This window comes from Rousettus aegyptiacus, unplaced genomic scaffold (assembly GCF_014176215.1).
Source record: "Rousettus aegyptiacus isolate mRouAeg1 unplaced genomic scaffold, mRouAeg1.p scaffold_m13_p_12, whole genome shotgun sequence".
Taxonomy (NCBI): Eukaryota; Metazoa; Chordata; class Mammalia; order Chiroptera; family Pteropodidae; genus Rousettus; species Rousettus aegyptiacus.
In genome coordinates, this window is record NW_023416287.1 from 67,208,176 (window position 1) to 67,229,107 (window position 20,932).

At 42.3% G+C, this 20,932-nt stretch overlaps 1 protein-coding gene across 12 annotated transcripts in view; it reads left to right on the forward strand.

The window, feature by feature from the left end:
• Nucleotides 1-20,932, forward strand: part of FHOD3 (formin homology 2 domain containing 3) — a 413,611-nt gene that overhangs the window by 245,864 nt on the left and 146,815 nt on the right. For all 12 annotated transcript variants that reach the window (XM_036229056.1, XM_036229058.1, XM_036229060.1 and 9 more), the window contains exons 7-8: nt 9,898-10,009; nt 16,803-16,897. In XM_036229056.1, the coding sequence (XP_036084949.1) occupies nt 9,898-10,009; nt 16,803-16,897 (207 nt within the window). The remainder of the gene's footprint in view (nt 1-9,897; nt 10,010-16,802; nt 16,898-20,932) is intronic.

A 20,932-nucleotide genomic window follows, 5' to 3' on the forward strand; every position in this document is an offset into this window, starting at 1 on the left:
GCATAAAGCAATGCAGCAGGCAGGGTGACACTGATCAGTCTAGGCATGTTAGGATCATTTTGGCATATCCAGCCTCATTTCTTCAATGAGTTGCCAAAGGCTTCCTGAGGTCAGGGTATGCTCCTCGGGTGGTAAGTGCAGAGCTTTAGGGTCAAACACATCTATGTGATCCTTTAAGTGGACTATCTTTTCATCTTTAAAATGGAGATAATAATCTATAAAATGGGGATAATAATAGTGAAGAGTCTATAAAACACTGAGCATTGTACCAGCATTTAAGTCCCCAGTGTCGTGTGCTAACAACTCTTTTCCCACAAGTCTGCCAGTCAAACTCTTATAAAAAGAAGATGCGTTCAGCTTGCCAGGACCTATTCATCTGCAAACTGCTGATGCTGGGTGTTTTCCTCTCTTTTCTAAGTGCTCATGAGATGTTCATCCCCAAATCCTCTGGAGCATATTGCCAGGGATCAAGAGTGGGTTTAGTAAAGTATGGGATATATTTGTGGGACTTCACCTTTAATCCTTTTCTGAAGATTGGGATCATTAACTTTTTGTAGACTTTTGGCAACTCCCTGTTGTCTTAAGGTTTACTCATTTTAACTTTGCATTGTTTGAGGTCCCTACGTTGTAAATTCTCTGAGCATCAAATATTATGCTCAGTTCTTAGTAGTATTAGAAAGGATTCTTTTAATTGACACATGCACATGTAAAAAACGAAATACAGTTTGTCTTGATACGCATGATGATCTGAACTCCTGTTCTCACTTTAATGAACAGCAGTTGTATGATCACTTAAGTTATATAATTTCCCAAAGCTTTTAATCTCTGTATTTTTGGATGTTTACATTAGGAAGTAGAGATGAGTACCTTCATTAGCATCATTTTACCTTTAATAGGATACTCCTTAAGATCTTGCATCTGGCTTCTGTCCAGGAAAGGGAAGCTTTAGGCTTTAAAATATTTCCAGCGACCAGCATAATAAATATGTTTTCTATGGGTAAAACTTTTATTCACTCTTTTTTTCTCATTGTGTGTCATTTTGGGGAATTTATGTTGACTTATTAAGTTAACTGATTCTTTGCTCAGCTGTGTTGAGTCTTTCTGATGAACTTATGAACATGTTCTTCATCTCTTTTACCATGCTTTTTATTTCTAACATTTCCATTTGACTATTTCTTATCATTTCTCTGTGCTGAAATTTCTCATCTGTTCATGCATGCTGTCTACCTTTATGTTAGGGTCTTTAACATATTATTATGGTGAATTTTATGGTTACAACATTAAGTCAAATCAGAGTCTGGTTTTGTTGATTGCTTTGCTTCTTGATAGTACGGGTGGGAATTCTGGGCTTTCTTGTTTTTTTATACATCTTGTAATTTTTGGTTGAAAGCCTGGTGTCATGTATTGGATAGTATAGACTGAGGTCAGTAGTACTAATGCTTACAAATGGGCAAGCCTCTAATACTGCTCCTGAGTGGAGCTGGGTTTGGGTTTGTTGCTGTTTTTATCTTCAGTCACTACCACTTTCCAACTTTCTTAAAGCATTATCATGCTTAAGGACAAATGCTGGTTTGCCAGAAGGTTTTTCTCAATGTTCCTTTTTCACTCTCATCTTTAGACCTCCCTACATGTCTGAGCCTCAGAGAGGGTCTCTCTGCATGTTCTTGCCCCTCCCTTAGTGATAAACTACTGTTATTTTGTGCTTCCTAGCCTGGGGATGGAAAATTAGACTTCCTCTGTCCTTTTCCTCCCACATTAGTTTTAGCAGGGTCTTGGGGTGAGGCCATCTCGGTGACCCTGTACCTCCCTCAAGAGGAGGAGACCTTAAAAGATCCAGCCTCAGAATGGCTTCCTGCCCCTTTCCCAGGAGTTGTAGTCTTGTCCCTTCTCCTATACCACCTGTGCTGTGGGACAACAAGATCCGCCCTTCCCTGTGGCTATGGCTTTTGTCTCATAGAGGAGAAGGCTCTGCGTGTGGTTCCCACCTTCCCAGGTGGTGTGGGTACTGCTTCCCTCATCCTGTGGAGTTGTTGCTGTTGCTCTGGTAATTTGGTTGTGCACCCCCAGGACTGCATCCTGGGGAGACATTCTTAGGTCTCCAGCTCTACCCTCAGTCTTCTTCATGAGTGCCATGTTGGTCATTGGAGAGAGCCTGCTGAATCCCTTTGTGTCTCTAGTTCCCAGGGGTTCCATACTCTTATGGTAGGTAGCACATGCTTGGCCTTTAGCAATTTGTTAAAACTATTATCTGAGTTTTTCTTACTACTTGGTATGGTGGCTCTATTTTCCTTGCCTACTCGGCCTCAGGTGAGCTATTACTGGTGTCCCATCTTTCCTTGGCGGGAACAAAGCTGTCCCCCTTAGAATTCAGTCTTCTTGGTTGCCCTGAAATCTCAGCTGTCTAATGGGCTCAAGAAAGGTTATTATTTTAATGATCATTTGGCTTTTCTTATTGTTAGGTTTGGAGTGATGCTCTTTCCAGCTTTCTAAATAGAAACCAGAGATCTAATTTTGTAGATTTAAAAACACTTTCAATATATTTAATACCATGAAATCTACTCAACCAGTGAAATCTATTACATTTTTTTGTGTTTAATCTTTCCAAATTACTTTTAATTTAATAGAATTTAATTCTATTAAATTATGTATTTTATTAATAGAAATTTAGATTAAAACTAATTTTCATTATGTAGTTATGATAGCATTGATGAAAAAACAGCTAAAATTTATTGGTTGTAATATGAAATCTTGATATTAAAAATAACCTTTTAAAACTTTTACTGAACTTTTTTATGATTGTAAGTGTAATGTATACTCTTGTATAAAACTTTAGAACTACAAAAAAGTAAAGTAAAAATCACCTGAAATGATATATAAAGATTTTTAACTATACATTGCCTTCTGATTTTCCTTTAAATTTTTCTTACATAGTTAACTCTAAATATAAGCATTTTTCTGTTTCATTTTAATATTTTAAAGACATACAGCCATACAAATGAACTGTAATTTATTTGGCTTTTCTTATATTATTAAATAATCACATTGCTTCTGTTTCTGTGTGATATTTAAAGAGCTTCATTATTTCTAGTTTCATGAAACATTTAGTGAATGATGTTGTGTTTGAATTTTTTCCATGTTTATCAACATTTCATTAGGTAAGATTTTTAAAATTCCATGAATTATAATAGCACATTCATTAATATTTGTGTTAAAGACATTGTGAATACAAAGAGCCAGCTTCCCCTTAAGGGCTGTTGCTTTTCTACTGGCTATTGGCTGTTATACCCCGAAACCTAATTTTCACTTATTTGAGCTCTCTGATGTCCCCAGGTGAGGATAATGTCAATAGAAGAGGGTGGGGGGAAGGAAATTTTACTGGTTATTGTTTCAGGAAGATGTCAGAGAAAGAGACCAAGAGTTTGGGTCAAATTTTCCGGGGACTAGCAGGCTGAGGGAACCCCACGGTCCAGCCACAGGGCTGGAAAAGTTTCTTCAATCTATTCAGGGAGCTGATCTGTGGTTCCTCAACTCTCAAGAGGCTTATGGATAAACCAGAATGGCGGTTTGCTAATTTATATACACCAGATCCTGGGGACAGGAGAAGCAGGAGCGGGGGGTGGGGCTTTGACCCTTCTGCCTTTTTAGACCAAGTGATCAAGGACTAGCAGCTGTATTCTGGCAGCTGGAGAAAGGATGGGGATGGGTGGTGCTAATAGAATGTTTGAGGTGATGCAAAACCCCCAGGGTACCCGTGTGCTTTTCCTTGGGAGATGTTCTAGGAGAAGTGGAGGGACTGCAAAACTGGAAGAAGTGAAGGCTTCTGGGAGCCACTCCAGAGTGGCCCTGCAGGCTCAGGTTTGCCTTTGCCAGGCTGCTGACCGCTGTCCCCATAGCCTTTCTCAACCTGCCAGCATTCAGCTGCTAACTACTCTCTATCCACTCTGAGGAGATGTGAGCTGGCTGCCAAACCCATGCTAACAGCACATTCATGCCTGAGGCTTCGGCGTCGTCTACTATCATGTGCCCAGGGCTGGTTATTCACTTAAGAAAGTTCTTTAACCTTGATTATTGCTTGGAAAAGAATATTTGTCACATTTTCCCCAAGGCTTAAGTTTTTGCACTAGAGGGAAAGATGAGGTTCCCCATAGTTCAGCAGAAAGAATCAGATTGTCCTGTGTTTTTCTTTGACTTCCTTCAGAAATTAGCTATGTGACAAGTTACATAACCTCCTAGGACATGAGATTTTGCATCTGAAAATGGGGATGACACTAATTGGAAAAGTACCCAATGTTGTTGATTTTCCTCCTTCATTTTGCAAATACTATCAAGGTGTTCCCTATTGTACTTATGCTACCTATGTTACCTGCCTCTTCATAATTATATTGAGTGTCCTAAGAGAATGTTAGCAAAGTGCATAGTTTCTGATCTTGTACACTTTGTCATTATTTTTTAAAGAAACATCCAACTAAGCCCTAGAATCTTATCTCTGTTGAAGAAAATGTTCACTTGTAGTATTATTTATTTTGACATTTATTTTAATTATTTTTTGAATCATCTGCTGTATTTTACATTCTGCAAGATTTCCTATCCATTAACTAGTAAAAATGTCAGGGGTTCCCAGCCTTGCATTTGGCTACTACATTAATCACAAAGCTGGTTCTGTTTCTGCAAATTGTATCAGGTCATGAGCAGGTCGGCCACCAGTCCTGAGGTCATAGCACATAGCACAGGTGACTTTCTGTCTTGGCAGATGGGCTAACCCTGCTGTCTACACTTCTTCAGTGGCACCTGAAAGCCAAGACCCAGAGTTTTGTACTCAAGTAATATATTTGGGCCCATACTTCATTTCTGAAAAGGCCCAACTCATTTTATAGACAACATTTTAGAAGATGAGAGATTCAGAATCTGAGGTATTCGTGACCATTCTGAGCTTAAGTATATGTCATTTGAATGAAGTGCTTAATTGAAAAGTTCTTAAAGATAAGTTCTTAAGTCTCTTAAAAATTTTTTGTTGTCAAAATATTCAGGATATTATTAATTCTGGTAAGCTTGAAAACAGTTGCAAAATTTTATAGATTGTTATCTTATCAATTTCTAATTTAGTTTTAATAACCAGAATCTACTTCTATAATAAATAAATGTATATATATTTTAGTGGAATAAAACAAATAGAATGAAGCATGCTTTCTAACCCTTTTTGTAATTTAAATTCTGAGGTCTGGAAATTGTTTTTCTTTTTATGGTTGTTGAACTTTTAGAAGAGGAGTAGGAATTTGGAGATTTTTTTGGAATTTTTGTATTTCTACTTAATAAGCAGCATATTTGACATGCTAAGAATAGCTCTTGGGTTTCTCTTAGTACAATAAAACATGAAGGGAGTTCCAGTTTGCTTTTCAGAACAAAATTATTGAGGAAAATTGCTTTTTATTTCTTTTTCCATACATCTGGTATTTACATTTTATGTAAAACCTAGACACCCAGGTTCTGTATGTAAAGGCTGGCTCCACACCCTCCCTGTGGGTTGACCCAGAACATTAACAACAAACAAACAAAAAAACTAACAAAGCACTGTGTTGACACCTTCCCCCTGCCCTGCATTCTTGCTTGCCTGGCAGAGAGGTGACATTGGAACCCCGAGTTGTTTACGCAGTCTGGAGGCTTAGTCCCTTGCCTGAGGTCTGACCTGACAAATGGTACATCCCTGCATCAGAGGCATCTCTGTTCCTCTGAGGACCTGTGCCTCTGTTTCATGCCGAGTGGGAACAGAGAGTGCAAGTGGAGAGCTGCAGCAGAAAGTGCAGTTCAGCCTAGTTGCCCCTAAATGTGCTAAATACATAAGGAAAGCACAACAATTCACAGCTGGCCGCGTGTTCCTAGCCTTCCCTCAGACAAAGGGCTTGTCTTTGAGTCCTGTTATATATTGTCATTTAGCTGCATGTTTTATAGCAATACGAAGCATAATTTATTAGAATGGACGGCATTAAAATAGAATACTAGCATTTCCTAGAATGTAATTACATGAAAAGGTGGTAACATGTAGCCAAACACTGAATCTAGATCCCCACTGTGTTTCCTCCAGCCTTAAGGAAGTGGAATCATCTGTGAACCCAAAGGTTGTCAAACAACTCTCTTGCTCCATGGAAGCCCAAAGGGGTGGCTGCCCCACTGGAAGTGCTGTCCCCTGGGATGGGCTTTCTGTCCTCAGTGACCTGGCTCTGAGGGGCTCTCGTGAGGGAACATGCTCACGTTGTGTGGAGGTATTCCGGGTCCTCTCTCGGCACTTAGAAGACTACTTCCTTGAAGGCAGGGCCGTAGCTTCCTTCCTCACTCACAGATCTCCCTGGGTGCTGAGTGTCTGGAAGGTGCTGAAGACATTGTTGAAAGAAGAAGCAGAGCATCTTGGGATGGGGAGGGACCTTAAATGGGGTCAGCCTGTCCACGCTAATCCAGGCTCTGAATTCTTTCAGCAATGGCCTTAGCAAGTGACCACTCAGGACATCCAGTTGTAGGAATCTGCATTCTCTACATCATCAGCTCGTTTGTCTTTGGACCACTGATTCTGAGGCTGACTCCTTGTTGCCCTGCATCTGTTTAACTCTTTCGTGACTGGTTGCTTTATCTTCCCAAGTGATTGATCTTCCATATCAATGATAATCTATGCTTATTGATTTCCCTCGATGCTAGACAGATGAGCAGGTGTCTGAGCCTGTAAGTCATTGCAATGAAACTCTCCATTAGAACATGAAACAGCACCAGACAGAACTGAAAATCGGATAATTCAGATTGGAGTGACAGTACCATGTCCCTTTGAGGATCCTTCAGCATCTGAGCCACACAGAGGTGTGCGTGTTGGCAGCTTGTTTCTACACGTTTTCTCATGATTCTTACTCTTGTGGCCGTGGTGGGCCTGCCTCTCCTGGCCTCTGGGTTGCCCCTTCTCAGTGGGTGCGGGTGGGAGTTTCAATAGCCACTCTTATTAGAATGTATTTAAGAGAAGCGCAAGTGGCACCAAGTACAGATTTTAAAGAGCTTCGAGATAAGCAGTGTGTTTAGACTGGAAGGAACGGATGTATGGCCTTCATTACGGCCGATCAATGCTTTGAAGAGTTTTGACTTCATTCCATCAAATTAAGTGATTTCTGGATAAATGAGGGATTGATGCAGATATCTTTTGAAGTAACATGTTTTTATTACTCAAGTCTATGCAGTAAGGCTAGTGAAGCATTTCAGAGGAGAAGTCCTGCTGAATTCATTTTGATGATTAGTTAGGACATGTTTGTGGTTGATATCATGTATTTCCTTAAAGTTAATGTTCTAATTCTTTTTTCTAAAGTGATTTATCTGTCTAATATGTTTGTTATTAATTTTATACAAGTCTTCTGAACATACAGAAACTTAAACTTAGACTTCAGTGAAGCTAAATTTACAGAAACCTTAAATTATGAATCAGAAGAGTTTGAGGTGTTTTTTTTTTTTTTTTTAATCACGGTGCCAAAAGAGCTCCAAACAAAGTCTTTACAGCAGCAGAGAAGACATGAATAGGCATGTTGAGAGCAATAGGAAAAGATTTGCTAGAAAACAATGGTTTCTTAATTAGAGAGCCTAGTAAGGGATAGTGGCTAAGGGGTTTGGGTGCCTGGGACCAAGGCCCCGCGACCACAGAGATGGTCAGAAGGAACCTTGATGGGCATAAGGGAGCCCCTGCTGAGACCAGCTAATGGGGGAGTGGGGTTGGACAGCAGCCAGGTTCTTTCCCAGGAAGGCACCGAGAAGGCTTAAACCACATAATGACAGTCCGCCCACTAACGAAGTTGCCAAGCCTGGACTTGTTGGGTGTTTTATTTACTTGAAGAAATTTCTTCAGCTCTAAATGTATGAAGATACCATGCGTAGTCATGCCATGCCTTCCCCTCCTACCCGCAACCTTGCAGTTGCAGAGGAAAATACTCTGGAATTCAGGGAGCAAAGGACCAAATGCGGGACTCAAGTTATGAAAGCGAAAATGCTTTCAAGAGTTCAAAGCCCTTCAAAGAATTCAATTCCCAGTGTGGAAAGGACATAACCATGAGAGTGGAAGTCCAAGGCACTGGTTGTCCACAGGGTGATGATGCAGAGGCCTCTGCTTTGCTGAGGACTCTGATGGGATGAGGAAATGAAGCTGAGGCCGAGGTGGCTTGCTCTGTGCATTGTAAGGGGGATGGATTTGAAGAAGCAGCCTCAGCGAAAAGGGCATGCCGGCCTGCCCTTCATGCACAACACTGACTGAGCAGCTCCTCCAGGACAAAGCTGTCTCCAGGATATTACACCTCTGCCACCAGGTGGCCTATGTTCTAGTTGGGGACAACAAAGTGATATCAGGTGACCAAATGTGTTTGTAGCAATTTCTGGTCATGGTTAATGATGTGAAGAAAATAAAACAGGATGATATGAGCATGACCAAGAGGCTCCTTTAGATGAAGTAGTCAGGAAGGCATTTCCCGATCTGAAGGACAGGAAAAGGTCATTTCTATGATGGCTGGTTAGGACTAGCCAATGAGAAGTTCTGAATCACGAACAAGCTTCAGAAAGTTAAAAACATATAGTCACATGACTAAAGAAAGATAATGAAGGTGAGGGTCATGCATTGATTGATTGATGATTGGAGCACACTGGGCAGGAGGGAAGGAGATCAGAGACCTCTCCAGAGACAAGGACATAAAACCTGCAGGAGTGGATTGTATCTTGAATGCGATGCAGAATGATCCGAGGGTTGAGAATGTAGTAGCCACTCTGGCTGCTATTTGGAGAATGGACTTAAGGGGTACAAAGCTGGATGTACTTAGCAGGCTCTCACAGTGGTCCAGGGTGGACAGGGAGATGGAGAGGTGGATGGAGACAGGACAGCTCTTAAAGTTCTGTCAGCACTGGCGGATGGATCTGTTGTGAGAATGGGTGAAAGAAGTCTGGGTGACCCCCGCTTCCCACTCAGTGGATGGCGTGGCCTTGGACCGAGATGGGGACTGTGCGAGGAACAGGATGGGAATGGTAGGTGGGATGGAACGGCCGTTGGTAAAAATCGAGAGCTCTCTTTCGGCCTCATTCCCCTCACTGTAGCTCACTATGTCACATTATATCATCTCGCATCATCACAAAAAATACAGTGTAGCATACTTTGAGAAAAAGGCCACATTCACTTAACTTTTATTACAGTATATAATTATAGTTGCCTGTTTTATTATAAGTAATCTCTTACTGTGCCTAATTTATAAGTTAAATTTTATAATAGGTGTGTATGTATAGGAAAAAACAAAGTATATGTAGGGTTTCAGGTGTCCACTGAGGACCTTGGAACTTGTCCCCCACAGATAAAGGGGGACCACTGTACCTGATTCAGCAACCGCTGCTAGGGATGTTAAGAGACCGCTGGGTGCGAGCTCTGGGACCAAAGGCCCTGCGTTTGAATTCTGATTCTATTTTAGGGGTATGTTCTTGGGCAGGGTACTCTTGCCCTGATCTGTGCAATGGGATAATTCTAATACCCATTGGAGCAGTGGTTCCCAACCTTTTTGGTACCAGGGACCAGTGTTCCTATGAGAATCTAATGCCCAATGATCTGAGATGGAGCTGAGGCCGTGATGCTGGGGAGTGGCTGCAAAAACAGATGAAGCTTCACTCGGGCTGCTGCTCACCTCCTGCTGTACAGCCCAGTTCCTAACAGGCCATGGGCCAGTACCCATCTGCAGCCTGGGGGTTTGGGACCCCTGCATTAAAGGATTGCAGTGGAGGAATCTGTGTAATCATTAAGAAGAGCACCTGGGCTGAAGCAAGCCCTGAGTGCCAACTGCTGTTAAGAGATGCTGCCTTTGTGCCTACATGACTGTGTCTGCAGCTGTGTGATGGTTCATCTTCCCTGTGCAGTTCCGCCTGGTGGTGAAGACAGCCCTGAAGCTGCTGCTCGTCTTTGTGGAGTACTCAGAGTCAAATGCACCTCTTCTGATTCAGGCTGTCTCTGCTGTTGATACAAAAAGAGGTGAGTGGTCTCTGCTCCCTTATTTAGTCACAGTAAAAATGCCTGATGAAAAAAGGCATCCACTTTTTACATGTTCAAAATGGAATTGAGAATTCCCTTTATGTGGACCTCCCACTGCAGGAAACATATTTTTTAGGATAGTAAGTATACTGCGATTAAGGACAGAATGTGGTTTGCCAGAGAAAGAAAAGCACTCATCCCCAGGGCAGTCCTGTCCCTGAGCTTGTCTTTATGCCCCTTCTCCAGCCCCTGTCACTAAACACACAGGGCCAGGTCCTTCTCCTCTTTTCCCATCTCGTCTGGGTTGCCTTGGCTCCTTCCTCCCCTCAACCACGCTGTATCAGCTCGGACCCCTAGATGTTTCCCCCTTCCTCCCTTCATCTCGTGCCCCTTCTCTCCTGGGGGCCCTTACCATCTGTGTCCCTTGCCTCCCCAAAGTGCTACCCTGGCTTCTGCTATTGGAGGATTCTTTTAAAACACAAATGTGATCACATTAGTCTCTAATACAGTGACGATGGCTTCCAGTGCCCACAGGTTAGGTCCAGGCCCTTCACCTGACTCTGAACCATCTAGCCCCTGTCCATCTGCTACCCCCATTTCCCACTTGGCCTGCACCACGTCCTCCGTCCCTTGGGTCAGATGACCATGTGCTCTCAAAGCCCTCGTGCGCTCCTTTTCTCTGCTGTGCTGTCGTCTTTGCCTGTCTCTCTGAGTGAGCGCCATGCTCACGGGCAGGGCGCCTGTTCCTCTTGGTGTCTCGGCACCCAGCTGGCCCACAGCAGGCAGACCTGCCCTGCACACTCAATGAAGAATCAGCCTCGGATCTGGTTTAGTGCGCAACACACCGTGTTCCCTGTGATATTGTGAACCCTAAAGCTAAGATGTTGGCGGGTTTTGTTTTGTTTTGTCCTTTTGAAAAAATTTTTTGGTTTTGTTCTCTAGTAGGACGTTACTGTTACCATGATCATCTCCACAAAGACTTAAAGAAGAAGCCATTTTACCAACATTTTCCTAACAACAATTTCTCTCTTTAGGTAAAGGGTTAAGGTCTCGTTGTGCTGGGGAGAAAGGAAAAATGCTGTTTTCTGCGGACACATATTTTGGATTTTCTAGGAAAAGAGAGACATTCCAAAATTAGGTGAATCAAGACAGTTATAAGAAATTGATAAATATAGAACTGCATATTTTTATATTTTGCTACATAACATATTTAAATTAATTTACCTATACTGATATACCTCAGAGATATCGCAGATTTGGGTCCAGAGCACTGCAATAAAGTATCACAATAAAGCAAGTCACGTGAATTTTTTGGTTTCCAAGTGCATGTAAAAAGTTATGTTGGAATTATACTATAGTCTCTTGAGTGTACAATAGCAGATGCCTAATAAAAGTACTATATATACCTTAATGTAAAAATACTTTATTGGACGTGGATCCATAGTGTAGCAGTTAGCACATCTGCTTTACACGCAGAAGGTTCTGGGTTCACGCCCCAGTGGAGCCATGGTCCACGGTCTACGGTCATGCCAGCCTGAACAAGCCCAATGTCTGATCTTGGAAGCTAAGCAGGGTTAGTACTTGGATGGGAGACCACCTAGGAAGACCTGGTTAGTAATTGGATGGGAGACCACCTAGGAAGACCAGGCGCTGTAGGCATGAATAATAATAAATAATTTTAAAAAAAGAAACTAGCACTGGTGCTTCCAAGGCCAGTGAATGAGGTTTAGGGCCAAAGGTGGGTGTTTGGAAAAACAGCAAGGCGGATCCATTCATTCTCGGGGGAGTCATGCTCCATCCCCCAACTTGGCGATTACTTTTGGATGATGAATGGACTCTTCATTTTCCTGTCCTGAATTTCAGATAACCCATGGGCCCTTGTCATGGGGGCCGTGTTCGAGGGGACAGCCTTCTCATGACCCTGAGTTGCGCTTTCACTTTGTTGAGTTGAGAGCTCAGAGTTTCCTTCTGTGGACTTCACATTTCACCAAGGGCATGTTGTGGGGGTAGAGAACTGATCCTGAGGTAAACTCAAGGCGTGACACGCATATCCAAGACTCTATCTACTAGCCCAGCCAAAGGCTCTCTGCTGTACTCAGTCTCGCGCCCATGACAAAATGATGCCCATCATTTCACAATTTGCAAAAAAAATAATTAATTAATTAATCGATTAAAGAAGCTAATGAATTGCATACTACATGGCATTTTGCCTATCAAATTTCTTTTTGGAACTATTGAACACTAGCAGCTGGGGTAAAAAAAAGGAATAACACTAATTGAAAATCTCAGCTGTAGCTTATCCCATGTGGTTCAATATCATATTTCTCTATGGACATGTGTGGTCTTGGCCATAATTTTATAATGCATGCAAATAACATCATCCTATTTTACTGCTGGTAAAATTGTTCCTGAACCCTATGATGGAATTAACCATATAAACATGTCATGGTATTTGCAGAGAGCAACAGGGCTTCCAGGTGTGTTTCCACCAGCAGGTTTGGAAGCAGCTCCCTACTCCCTTCTCAGTGGGTGAGAGGTTAGGCAGAGGTGCCGGAGGGCCACCTGAGCATGTCTGTTGTGCACAAGTTTATAAATAAGCCATAAATTTTATTCATCTAGTGGCTTTAGACATAGTCCTCAGGGGGATAGGAGAATGGGTATGTTGCAGTATAGACTTTTTTTTTTTTTTTAATAGCAAGGAATTCTTTTGGATGATGAAAACTGTTAGGTTTAAAGAATCAACAAAGAAAACCAACAGGTAAGCTACGGGTCCTCAAAAATGACTACCACCAACAGCAAATAAAGTTGTCCCAGAATAAATTCCCCTGGGTGCTTTATAAACATTACGCATGGGGTTAAACAGAAGGGTTCATTTTATGAGCATGGATGGTTTGCCCTTTGGCCAAGAGTGGGCCAGTTAGGCAGCAGGGATAAAAGTCGAGGGGTCTGAATCCATTACAGGGACTAATAAATATTTATGAATTAATGAAAACTAAAAATGCCCCTCATTATCTAGGCAATAGACACTTGCTCAGGGGCTGGAATCGAAAGGTTCATTCGAGCTAGTGTCTGGGGCATGACACAGAGGCTCTGTGCAGTACTCAGTCTCTATCTCAAGATAAAAAGATGACCATCTTGTCCCAATTTGTTAAAAAAAAAAAAAAGTTAAAGTAGACACATCTGTCTGCTCTGTCTGCTGGGTCATCGCCTCTTTTGCTTGGATAGAGTCACATTTTCTTTCTGGTGGTCAGAGCCTGGCAGGAAGAGAGAAAGGCAGTGAGTGCTTAAGGAAGCCCTAGAGAGGGCTCTGCATTCTCACTCAACCATCATCCGAGACCTCCTTTCCTTGAGATTTCCCCTGTGGTGATTGACAGGAAATGGGTTCAGAACACTCTGCATCCCTGGGAAGGGTGCCCTTCCCTCTGACTATCTGGGTTTGCCTCTCAGACAGAGGGTGGGGCAAGTGACCAGACTGGGTAATCTGTTTTGAAATTTCAGTCATAAATCGTGAGTCAGCGCTAACTTGGTTCAGCACTGCTTTTGAAGAAATTTCAATTTTTCATTTGCATGTGAGGTGATGAGATATGACATAATTCTTAAACATGTGTATCACACATGATTAACAGGGAGAAAAAATCCAGCCATTCTTTTAAGCTGTCCCGTCTCTGACTGCTGCTAGAAAATGTATTGATCTGTAAAGAATGTACAAAGCATGGTAGAAGTCAGGGGTTGACAGAACTCAAGCTTGATTTCAATTATTTATAGCTGAAATATATATGTGAAGTGTGTTTATCAATTGTGTTGAAAGACATGGAACATACTATGAGAACCTTCTGTTTGAGTGTCAGACCAACTTGTGTAGAAGGCATTGTGCTAAATATCTTATTATCTTTGGTGTTTATTATAGAAACCTAGGAGGTAGTTAAGGGGTGGGGGTGGGGAAGAATTGAGCAATTTGTTCTGGCTTAACAGAAAAGTACTGTGGTTTGGTGGGAAGAGAGGACTGGCCTGGGAGCCTTGTAGAAGGTATGTGGGTAAGCATGGGTATCATCACCAGCCCCAATCGCCATTACACTTAGAGCTACTGATAGTCTGGTGCCTAACATGTAACAGACACTATGCTAAGCATTTCTCACATACAACTAATTTACTCAAGAAATATTTAAGTACCAACTATGTGCTTGAAACATCAGAGAAAAATACAGGCTCTTACAGACTATACTGCAGTGTTTGGGGGTGGAGTTGGAGAGAGACAGAGGATCACGATGAAGGAAATTATTGTTTTGTATTATACACCATCACGGCTAAGGCAAAAAGTCAAAGTGCTTTCTCTCGATGATACCTCACAGCCATCCTATAAAGCTGATATAATCACTGCAATGTAAATGTATTTCCTGAGCCACCGTTCATTCATTCCTCTGCTCTGGTGCTCAGTTTCTTTCTCTGTTATGTTAAGGGGTAAGATCATACGGTTTACGATTCTAAAACAGGACCTCTCCCTCATCCCTCCCCACTACACCAATAACAACTGTATAGAGCAAGCAAAGGTGGTGCTAGGGTGAACTGGGTCACTTAGTTCTGGCAGGTGGCAGCTCCTAGGAAAGTTGCAACCCGTGGTGCTTAATGTAGACCACCTTGAGCCCTGCGAGGCTGTTTGTATTGGATCAAAATGTTTCCTCCCCTTTGCCTTCATTCTTCGAAATATTTCTCATTTTGGGGTCCCCAATCAGTCAAAGGAGAATGAACATTCATCCCGACAGTATACAAATATATCCAAGTTTCCAGATTTGAAATATTTAAATGGGAATGAGAGAATCAGATATCACAGCTGATGGACACATTTTTCAGTTAAATTAAGCCAGTGTTTGAGTGTTTTTATTATAAAGGATAAAATGGTACACAAGTGTGCCTGTCTGTTAGAGAGAGGCTATAATCTTGCCACCTCCCTCTCTCCAAGATGCCTGCCTTCTCTTCATGGCCTTTCCCTAGGCTATGTTTGGCATCTTTGGCTCCAAAATATGCAAGCAGGAAGCAGTTCTGGGCCCACTAGCACCACTGGAAATTCTTAGCTTCAGTGCTTTCTCTCCTACGTAGTCTTCCTTTCAACCACTCATCAGTAACCCACTGGAACAAGTGTTTTCTGCTGAGGTTCGGTGCCAGGTGGTAATAATAGAAGTTTCCCTCATTATAAACACAAGCTGAGGCACTTACAGTGCTTGAACTGAGCTTGGACAGTGAGACCCAAGACCCACTGACCACATCGATTCACTGTACTGAGGGCAGAAATGGTGGTTTTGCTGGGGTTTGAAAAACAAGTGAGGACTTCAAAAGAGTTTGATGATAAATATCAGCAAGAAGATAATTCAGACGTTAACAGGTGAAGGATCATGTTTTCAGAGTTCGAAGCGGTTATAGAAGCGGGCCTCGTTCTGCCCAACTGGACAGCTTGGCCAAAGGAAAAGGCTTTCTGTTTACTTGCTAGGTGAGCCAACAGATCTCTGCATCAAGCTACATCTAAGTCTTTCACATTTTATAGTAGGTGCCTGTTCCTTTTTTAATTCTCTGGTCTTCTCTCCTTATTTCATTTACCCTTTGTTTCTTTTTAAACTGCTCCAACTTAACCCACTTCCTCCCCTCTTCAAGATCTCCATTCACTATTTGGCTGACATTTTATTTGGCGCCTGCTGTATGCCAGGCACTGTGCTAAGAGCACAGAGATAAGACAGATACCACTGCTACTCTTGGGGAGCTTTTGTTCTTGAGGCCAGGAAGTCAGCCCTGGCATAACTCAGCCAAGAACCAGCATTTGGAAGCCACTGCTTTTCAATTATTTCAGAGTTTACATTTATCAGCAAAAATAAGCAACATCCCTTTAAGATCTTTACAGAGAAAGCAGGAAAGAGCTTCATGTTCCATACCATCATGTAAGGACAAAGCAATATTTCACTTCAAATATTTATCTCAGGCGTAGGAACTTGCATCAGGGTGCTATGCCCTCTTTGTGGCCTTGGTGGTCCTGAACGTAAAGGGTTTTCTGCTCTCTCCGGGAGCCAGGGAATAACTACCCAAGAGCCTTTGCCTGCAGAGCCACCTCTGCACTAAGGCCTTACTACCATCCACACTGCAGGAGACCTCCCTCGCTGAGTGACAGGCTTAGCTAAGTGCCTTTGCCTTTTGGGTGCTTTTACTCTGTGCTGACGGGTGTTCTTATATTTATGTCTAACTGCTCTATTAGATTATAAACCTTTTGAGGGCAGCCTCCCACAGGATCCAGCTGCTTGTACCTGGGTGATGCTTAAACGATATTTGTGCCTTGATTACATAGAGGTAATATACTTCTTCAAATGTTTGCTGGATGGATGTTTCACTTGGAGCCTACTGTAGCATGAATATAAAGACCTCCCAAATCCCCTTTCCTTGCAAGAGATCAAAGCAGAGCAGAGCATGCCAATGTATGGAAAATACTTATCAAGAGCTTCTGCACTTGGAGAGTCAAATTCATGGCTTAAATAGCTGCCCGTGAATGCTTTTTTTTTTTTTAAGTGTCATATTTAATACAAAGGGAACTTTTCAAGCTAATTTATAGGCATCCTGACCCTGAAGAATATAATTTTTCCAGCAGACAAGGGTAATGTCGTATATTGTCATCTAATTAGAAGCACATGCCACACTTTGAAATTTGGTAATGGAAATACACCACCATCGTTGGATGAAGAGTCTTTAGAAAAACTGTGATGTGAGTTGGATAAGGTATGTTGACTTGTGTTCCTAATGATATTTGCTTTATTTGCAGGGGTCATACCCTGGTCAAATATCATGGAAATCCTAGAGGAAAAGGATGGAGTCGACACAGAGCTGCTGGTTTACGCGATGACTTTAGTGAACAAGGTTGGTTGATGTTCGTTTGGGTTGAATAATGTCCTCCCAAAAGTCATGCTGAACACCTCCTCACCCCCGGTACCTGTGAATATGACCTAATTTGGATATAAGGTCCTCGAAGGTATAATCAAGTTATGATGGGGTCAGTAGGGTGAGCCTTAATCCAGTATGACTGGTGTCTTTATAAGAAGAGGAAAAGACACACACACAATGAGGGATGATGACGTATATGTGTGTGCATGAGGAAGACAGCCATGTGAAGACAGGGCGGAGGTTGGAGTGATGCATCTATAAGACAAGGCATGCCATGGATTGCCAGTAACTAATCAAGGATGAGGCAAGTAAAGACCTCCTCTGGAGCCCTCAGAGAGAGCATGGCTCTGCAGACACGTCCATATCAGACTTCTACTCTCTCAAACTGCGAGAGAATAAATTCCTCTTGTTTTAAGCCACCCACTTTGTGGTACATTGATACAACCCTAGGAGACTAATATAATGAGGAAATCTGAAATTTACCCCCTGAGTAAGAGCCACATCATGTAGACCCTCCATCACGGTGGCTGGAACCATGGCTGCAGTGTGCTTCTTCGCAGGAGAACACGGTTTACACCCATGCGAGGTGTGCGTGCATGCATGCCGCTGGGCAGAAGTGTGAAGGTCAGAGAGTGTTTGCAGAGCTTCCTGTGTTTTGGTCGTTTCTAATAAAAAAGATGACAGCGAGAATTTTATGACCACTTTTCCTATCGAGGTGTCCTCTTAAAAACATTTTTCCTTAAGAAAATAGATTAGCAAGTTTTACTCTAAGGAAATAGTTCACTGTCAGGAAGAAATAAAGGTGCTCTTGTTCCACTGCTCCTTGAATTCTGACTGCCGGGAGTGAGATAAGGATTCCTGGGCATCGGTCCTATTCACTTTTTAAAATGGTGACTACACCCTTGTGCTCCTGTTCCTCCCATCATGTCCCTCCTTAGTCACCACCTTGCAGGGCAGTTGTAGGCTTGCTTCAGTATCCATCCCCAGAGATGCTGCCCTGACAAGAGGGTCCCATGCTGGCCTGGGACAGCCCACTCTTGGCACTGGAGTTCCTGCATTCCGGTGCCTCAGTCTCTTCCTCTTTAATAACTGAGTTTGGGGTGGGAGTGGTTATCTGGCAGACTGCTACGCGCTAGGCCCCAGGCCCCATATCAACTCCTCACCCCCCCTCCCCCGTGAGCCTTATTTCATACCCTCCAGAGAAGATCCAGAATCTTTTCCTGAAATATAACTGGAGAAACATTTCCCATGATGAACTGGGGACAAATTAGTGAAAGCAGCATAATTATAAGTAGTAACCTCTGGATATTAAAATGTTGAGCAAACTCCAAGGATTAAAACGGTATGGTCCTGGCTTTTTGGATGGCAGATCGATGATTGTAGCAGAAGAATGTCAAAATAGATCCCAGTGCACAGAACAACTTACCCTGTGGCTGAAATCAGTGGGGATGGGGTAGCTTCATTCCTGATTGGGGAGGTCTTGCTAAATAGAAATAAATAAAAAAATATTTTGACCATATACAAAAACAAATTCTGGATCAATTAAAGAGTACAACGTAAGACGTCAAACCATAGATAAAACAGAAGGAACTAGAGATAAAGATTAATTGGTCTCTGGTAGGTAAAGGTTATTTTTAATAAAACCAGTCAAGGAAAATTCCAAAGGAAAGGACTTAAATATTCCAGTGCACAAAATTCTAAAAGGTCTTATTTGTAAGATGAAAACCACAAATAAAAACTAAAGGCAACTGACAAATTGGGAAATTATTTGCAAAAGTAGGGCAGAAAATGACACTATCCTAAATATATTAAGAACCCAGTCAAAAAAATAACATTAAACCTACCAAGATTAAAAGAAATATATAGCAAAACAACAAGACAAAGTTTTCCTCAGATCATGTTGGCAGCGACTGCTTTTTAATGAAAAGCATTTGTTGATGAGCACACAGGAAACTCTACCTCAGTCCTAGTGGGGAATGACCACCACTTTTCTGTAGATGATAATTTTGCTTTTATTTTACAATCTGTAAGTTTAATTTAGGATGCAGTTTTAAAGCACTTTTCTGTTTTTATTTTTCGAAGATTAAAGTCATCAATTTTCTACTGACATTGTTTTGGAAAACACTGAATTCAGCAGGAATGGAATTTCTGCCCTTGCACCGTGTTTTCCATTGCGATGCTATCCATCTGATTGGTAAAGGCCACGCTCGGCTGTTCTAATGATCCTGGCAGCATCCGCACGGTGTGGCCGTTCTGTTGCCAATCACTGGCAAGGGCCCAGTGTGTGTCACACTCTCCTTGGCATCCTCTGACATTTAATGTCCAGGAATTCCTTGCTTACTCTTTCTCTTCTGGCCGTTCTGTCTCATCTTTTGTTAGTTCTGGCATAGGGGAAGTCCAGAAAGGTCCTGAGAACATTACTTCAAATGTCATCTTTTCCTCAAAAAGGTCAACAGACTGCTGGCACCCACTCTGCATTTGTTTTCTAATGCTGAATTTTAGCTGCGTTCATCGCCTCAGTGAGTACAGTCCTGTAGATCCCAAACAAAGTAACGAAGTCAAATGTTTTGTGGGTCCGGAAAAGATTCAGACTCTGAAATCTAGGAATTAATTACAGTATATTGCTTTCCTAACTTTTCTTTCAACAAAATAAAAGATGGCCTAATAACATGGAGTTCAAGAAATTAACATTTTATGACAAAACAATTCTAGCCTGGTCATGGCTCTGAGGCTGAAATCTGCTCCCTTTTGTTCAAGAGAAACTTTAAAGATGGTAGGGGAGTAGGTGTCCAAGATCCAGACTATCTTCTACCTCCATCCTTCCCCTTGCCTCCCACTCCATGTCCTTGGAAGATCTGAGGGAGAATCAGAAATATCCATTTCTCATCCTATAAGCTGTCTTGATCCAGCTGAAATTTCCTCAGTGGAAATCTCCCCTTGGTGGGGCGTGGGAGTGGGGGGCTCAGGTAGTGACCACTTTGTAGAGCAGGATGAGGCAGATGCGGGGGATAAGTAACAGGGGTGTTACTGTGGTGCTAGCTTTGAGCGGTCAGGGAAGGAGGACCTCAGGGAGCCCAGGGGAGGGACACCGGATGGGACTCATGCTTAGTATTTGCCTTTGTTTCTATATTTTGTTATTGTTTTTTATTTACCGTACACCAAAATCAACTTTTCTTTCTTTGGTATTTAGCTGTATAAGTTTTAACATATGTAGTTATTGATAGCCTTCATAAATAGGATATAGAACATGTCCCCTCAAATCTCTCTGTTGTTATCCCTTTGTGGAGACATCTTGATCCCCTGTTCATGGCTCTGACAAGCACTGATTTATTCTCCATCACTATAATGTTGTCATTTCAAAAACGTCACATGGAATTGTATCCCTCAGATTGGCTTTTCTTAGCATAATGACTTTAGGATTCGCCTCTGGTGCTGCGTGTGTTAATAGTTCACTCCTTCCTGCTACTGTGCAGTATCCATTGTAGATACACCACAGTTTATCTCTGCACCCACCACAGGAGATTTTGGTGTTTACTGCTTTTGGCATTCACAAATAATGCTGCTATGAATATTCACGTTCAGGCTTTTACCACGCTGGTTTTATCCTACAAGAAAAATTTGATGAAATCAGTAAAAACCCAGGGAGAAGAAACTAAAATGTCCTTTAGGAAAGAGATTTCTGAGATGCCTGTAAAGATTTACCTGCCATAAGCCCTGGCAAGATAAGGTCTGAGAGAAAGCAGGAAGCAAGCAGGTCATGAGGTGTCATCAGAGGATAAGGGCATCAAGAGACATTACCCCTAAAGACTTTTCTGGAGTAGCTGCCACCTTTGCCAGAAGCAGGCACCTTAGTGGTGAGGTGTCAGGGTAGAAATGGGAGGACAGGGCCCAGGGAGAGGTGGGACCATGGCAAGATGGCTCAGTATGGTGAGGAACAGCTTAAAAAGGTGAACGTGTGCTTCTAGGATGTATAGTCCCCTCCCATGCAGATGAAGAAGGAAGCTGCATTTG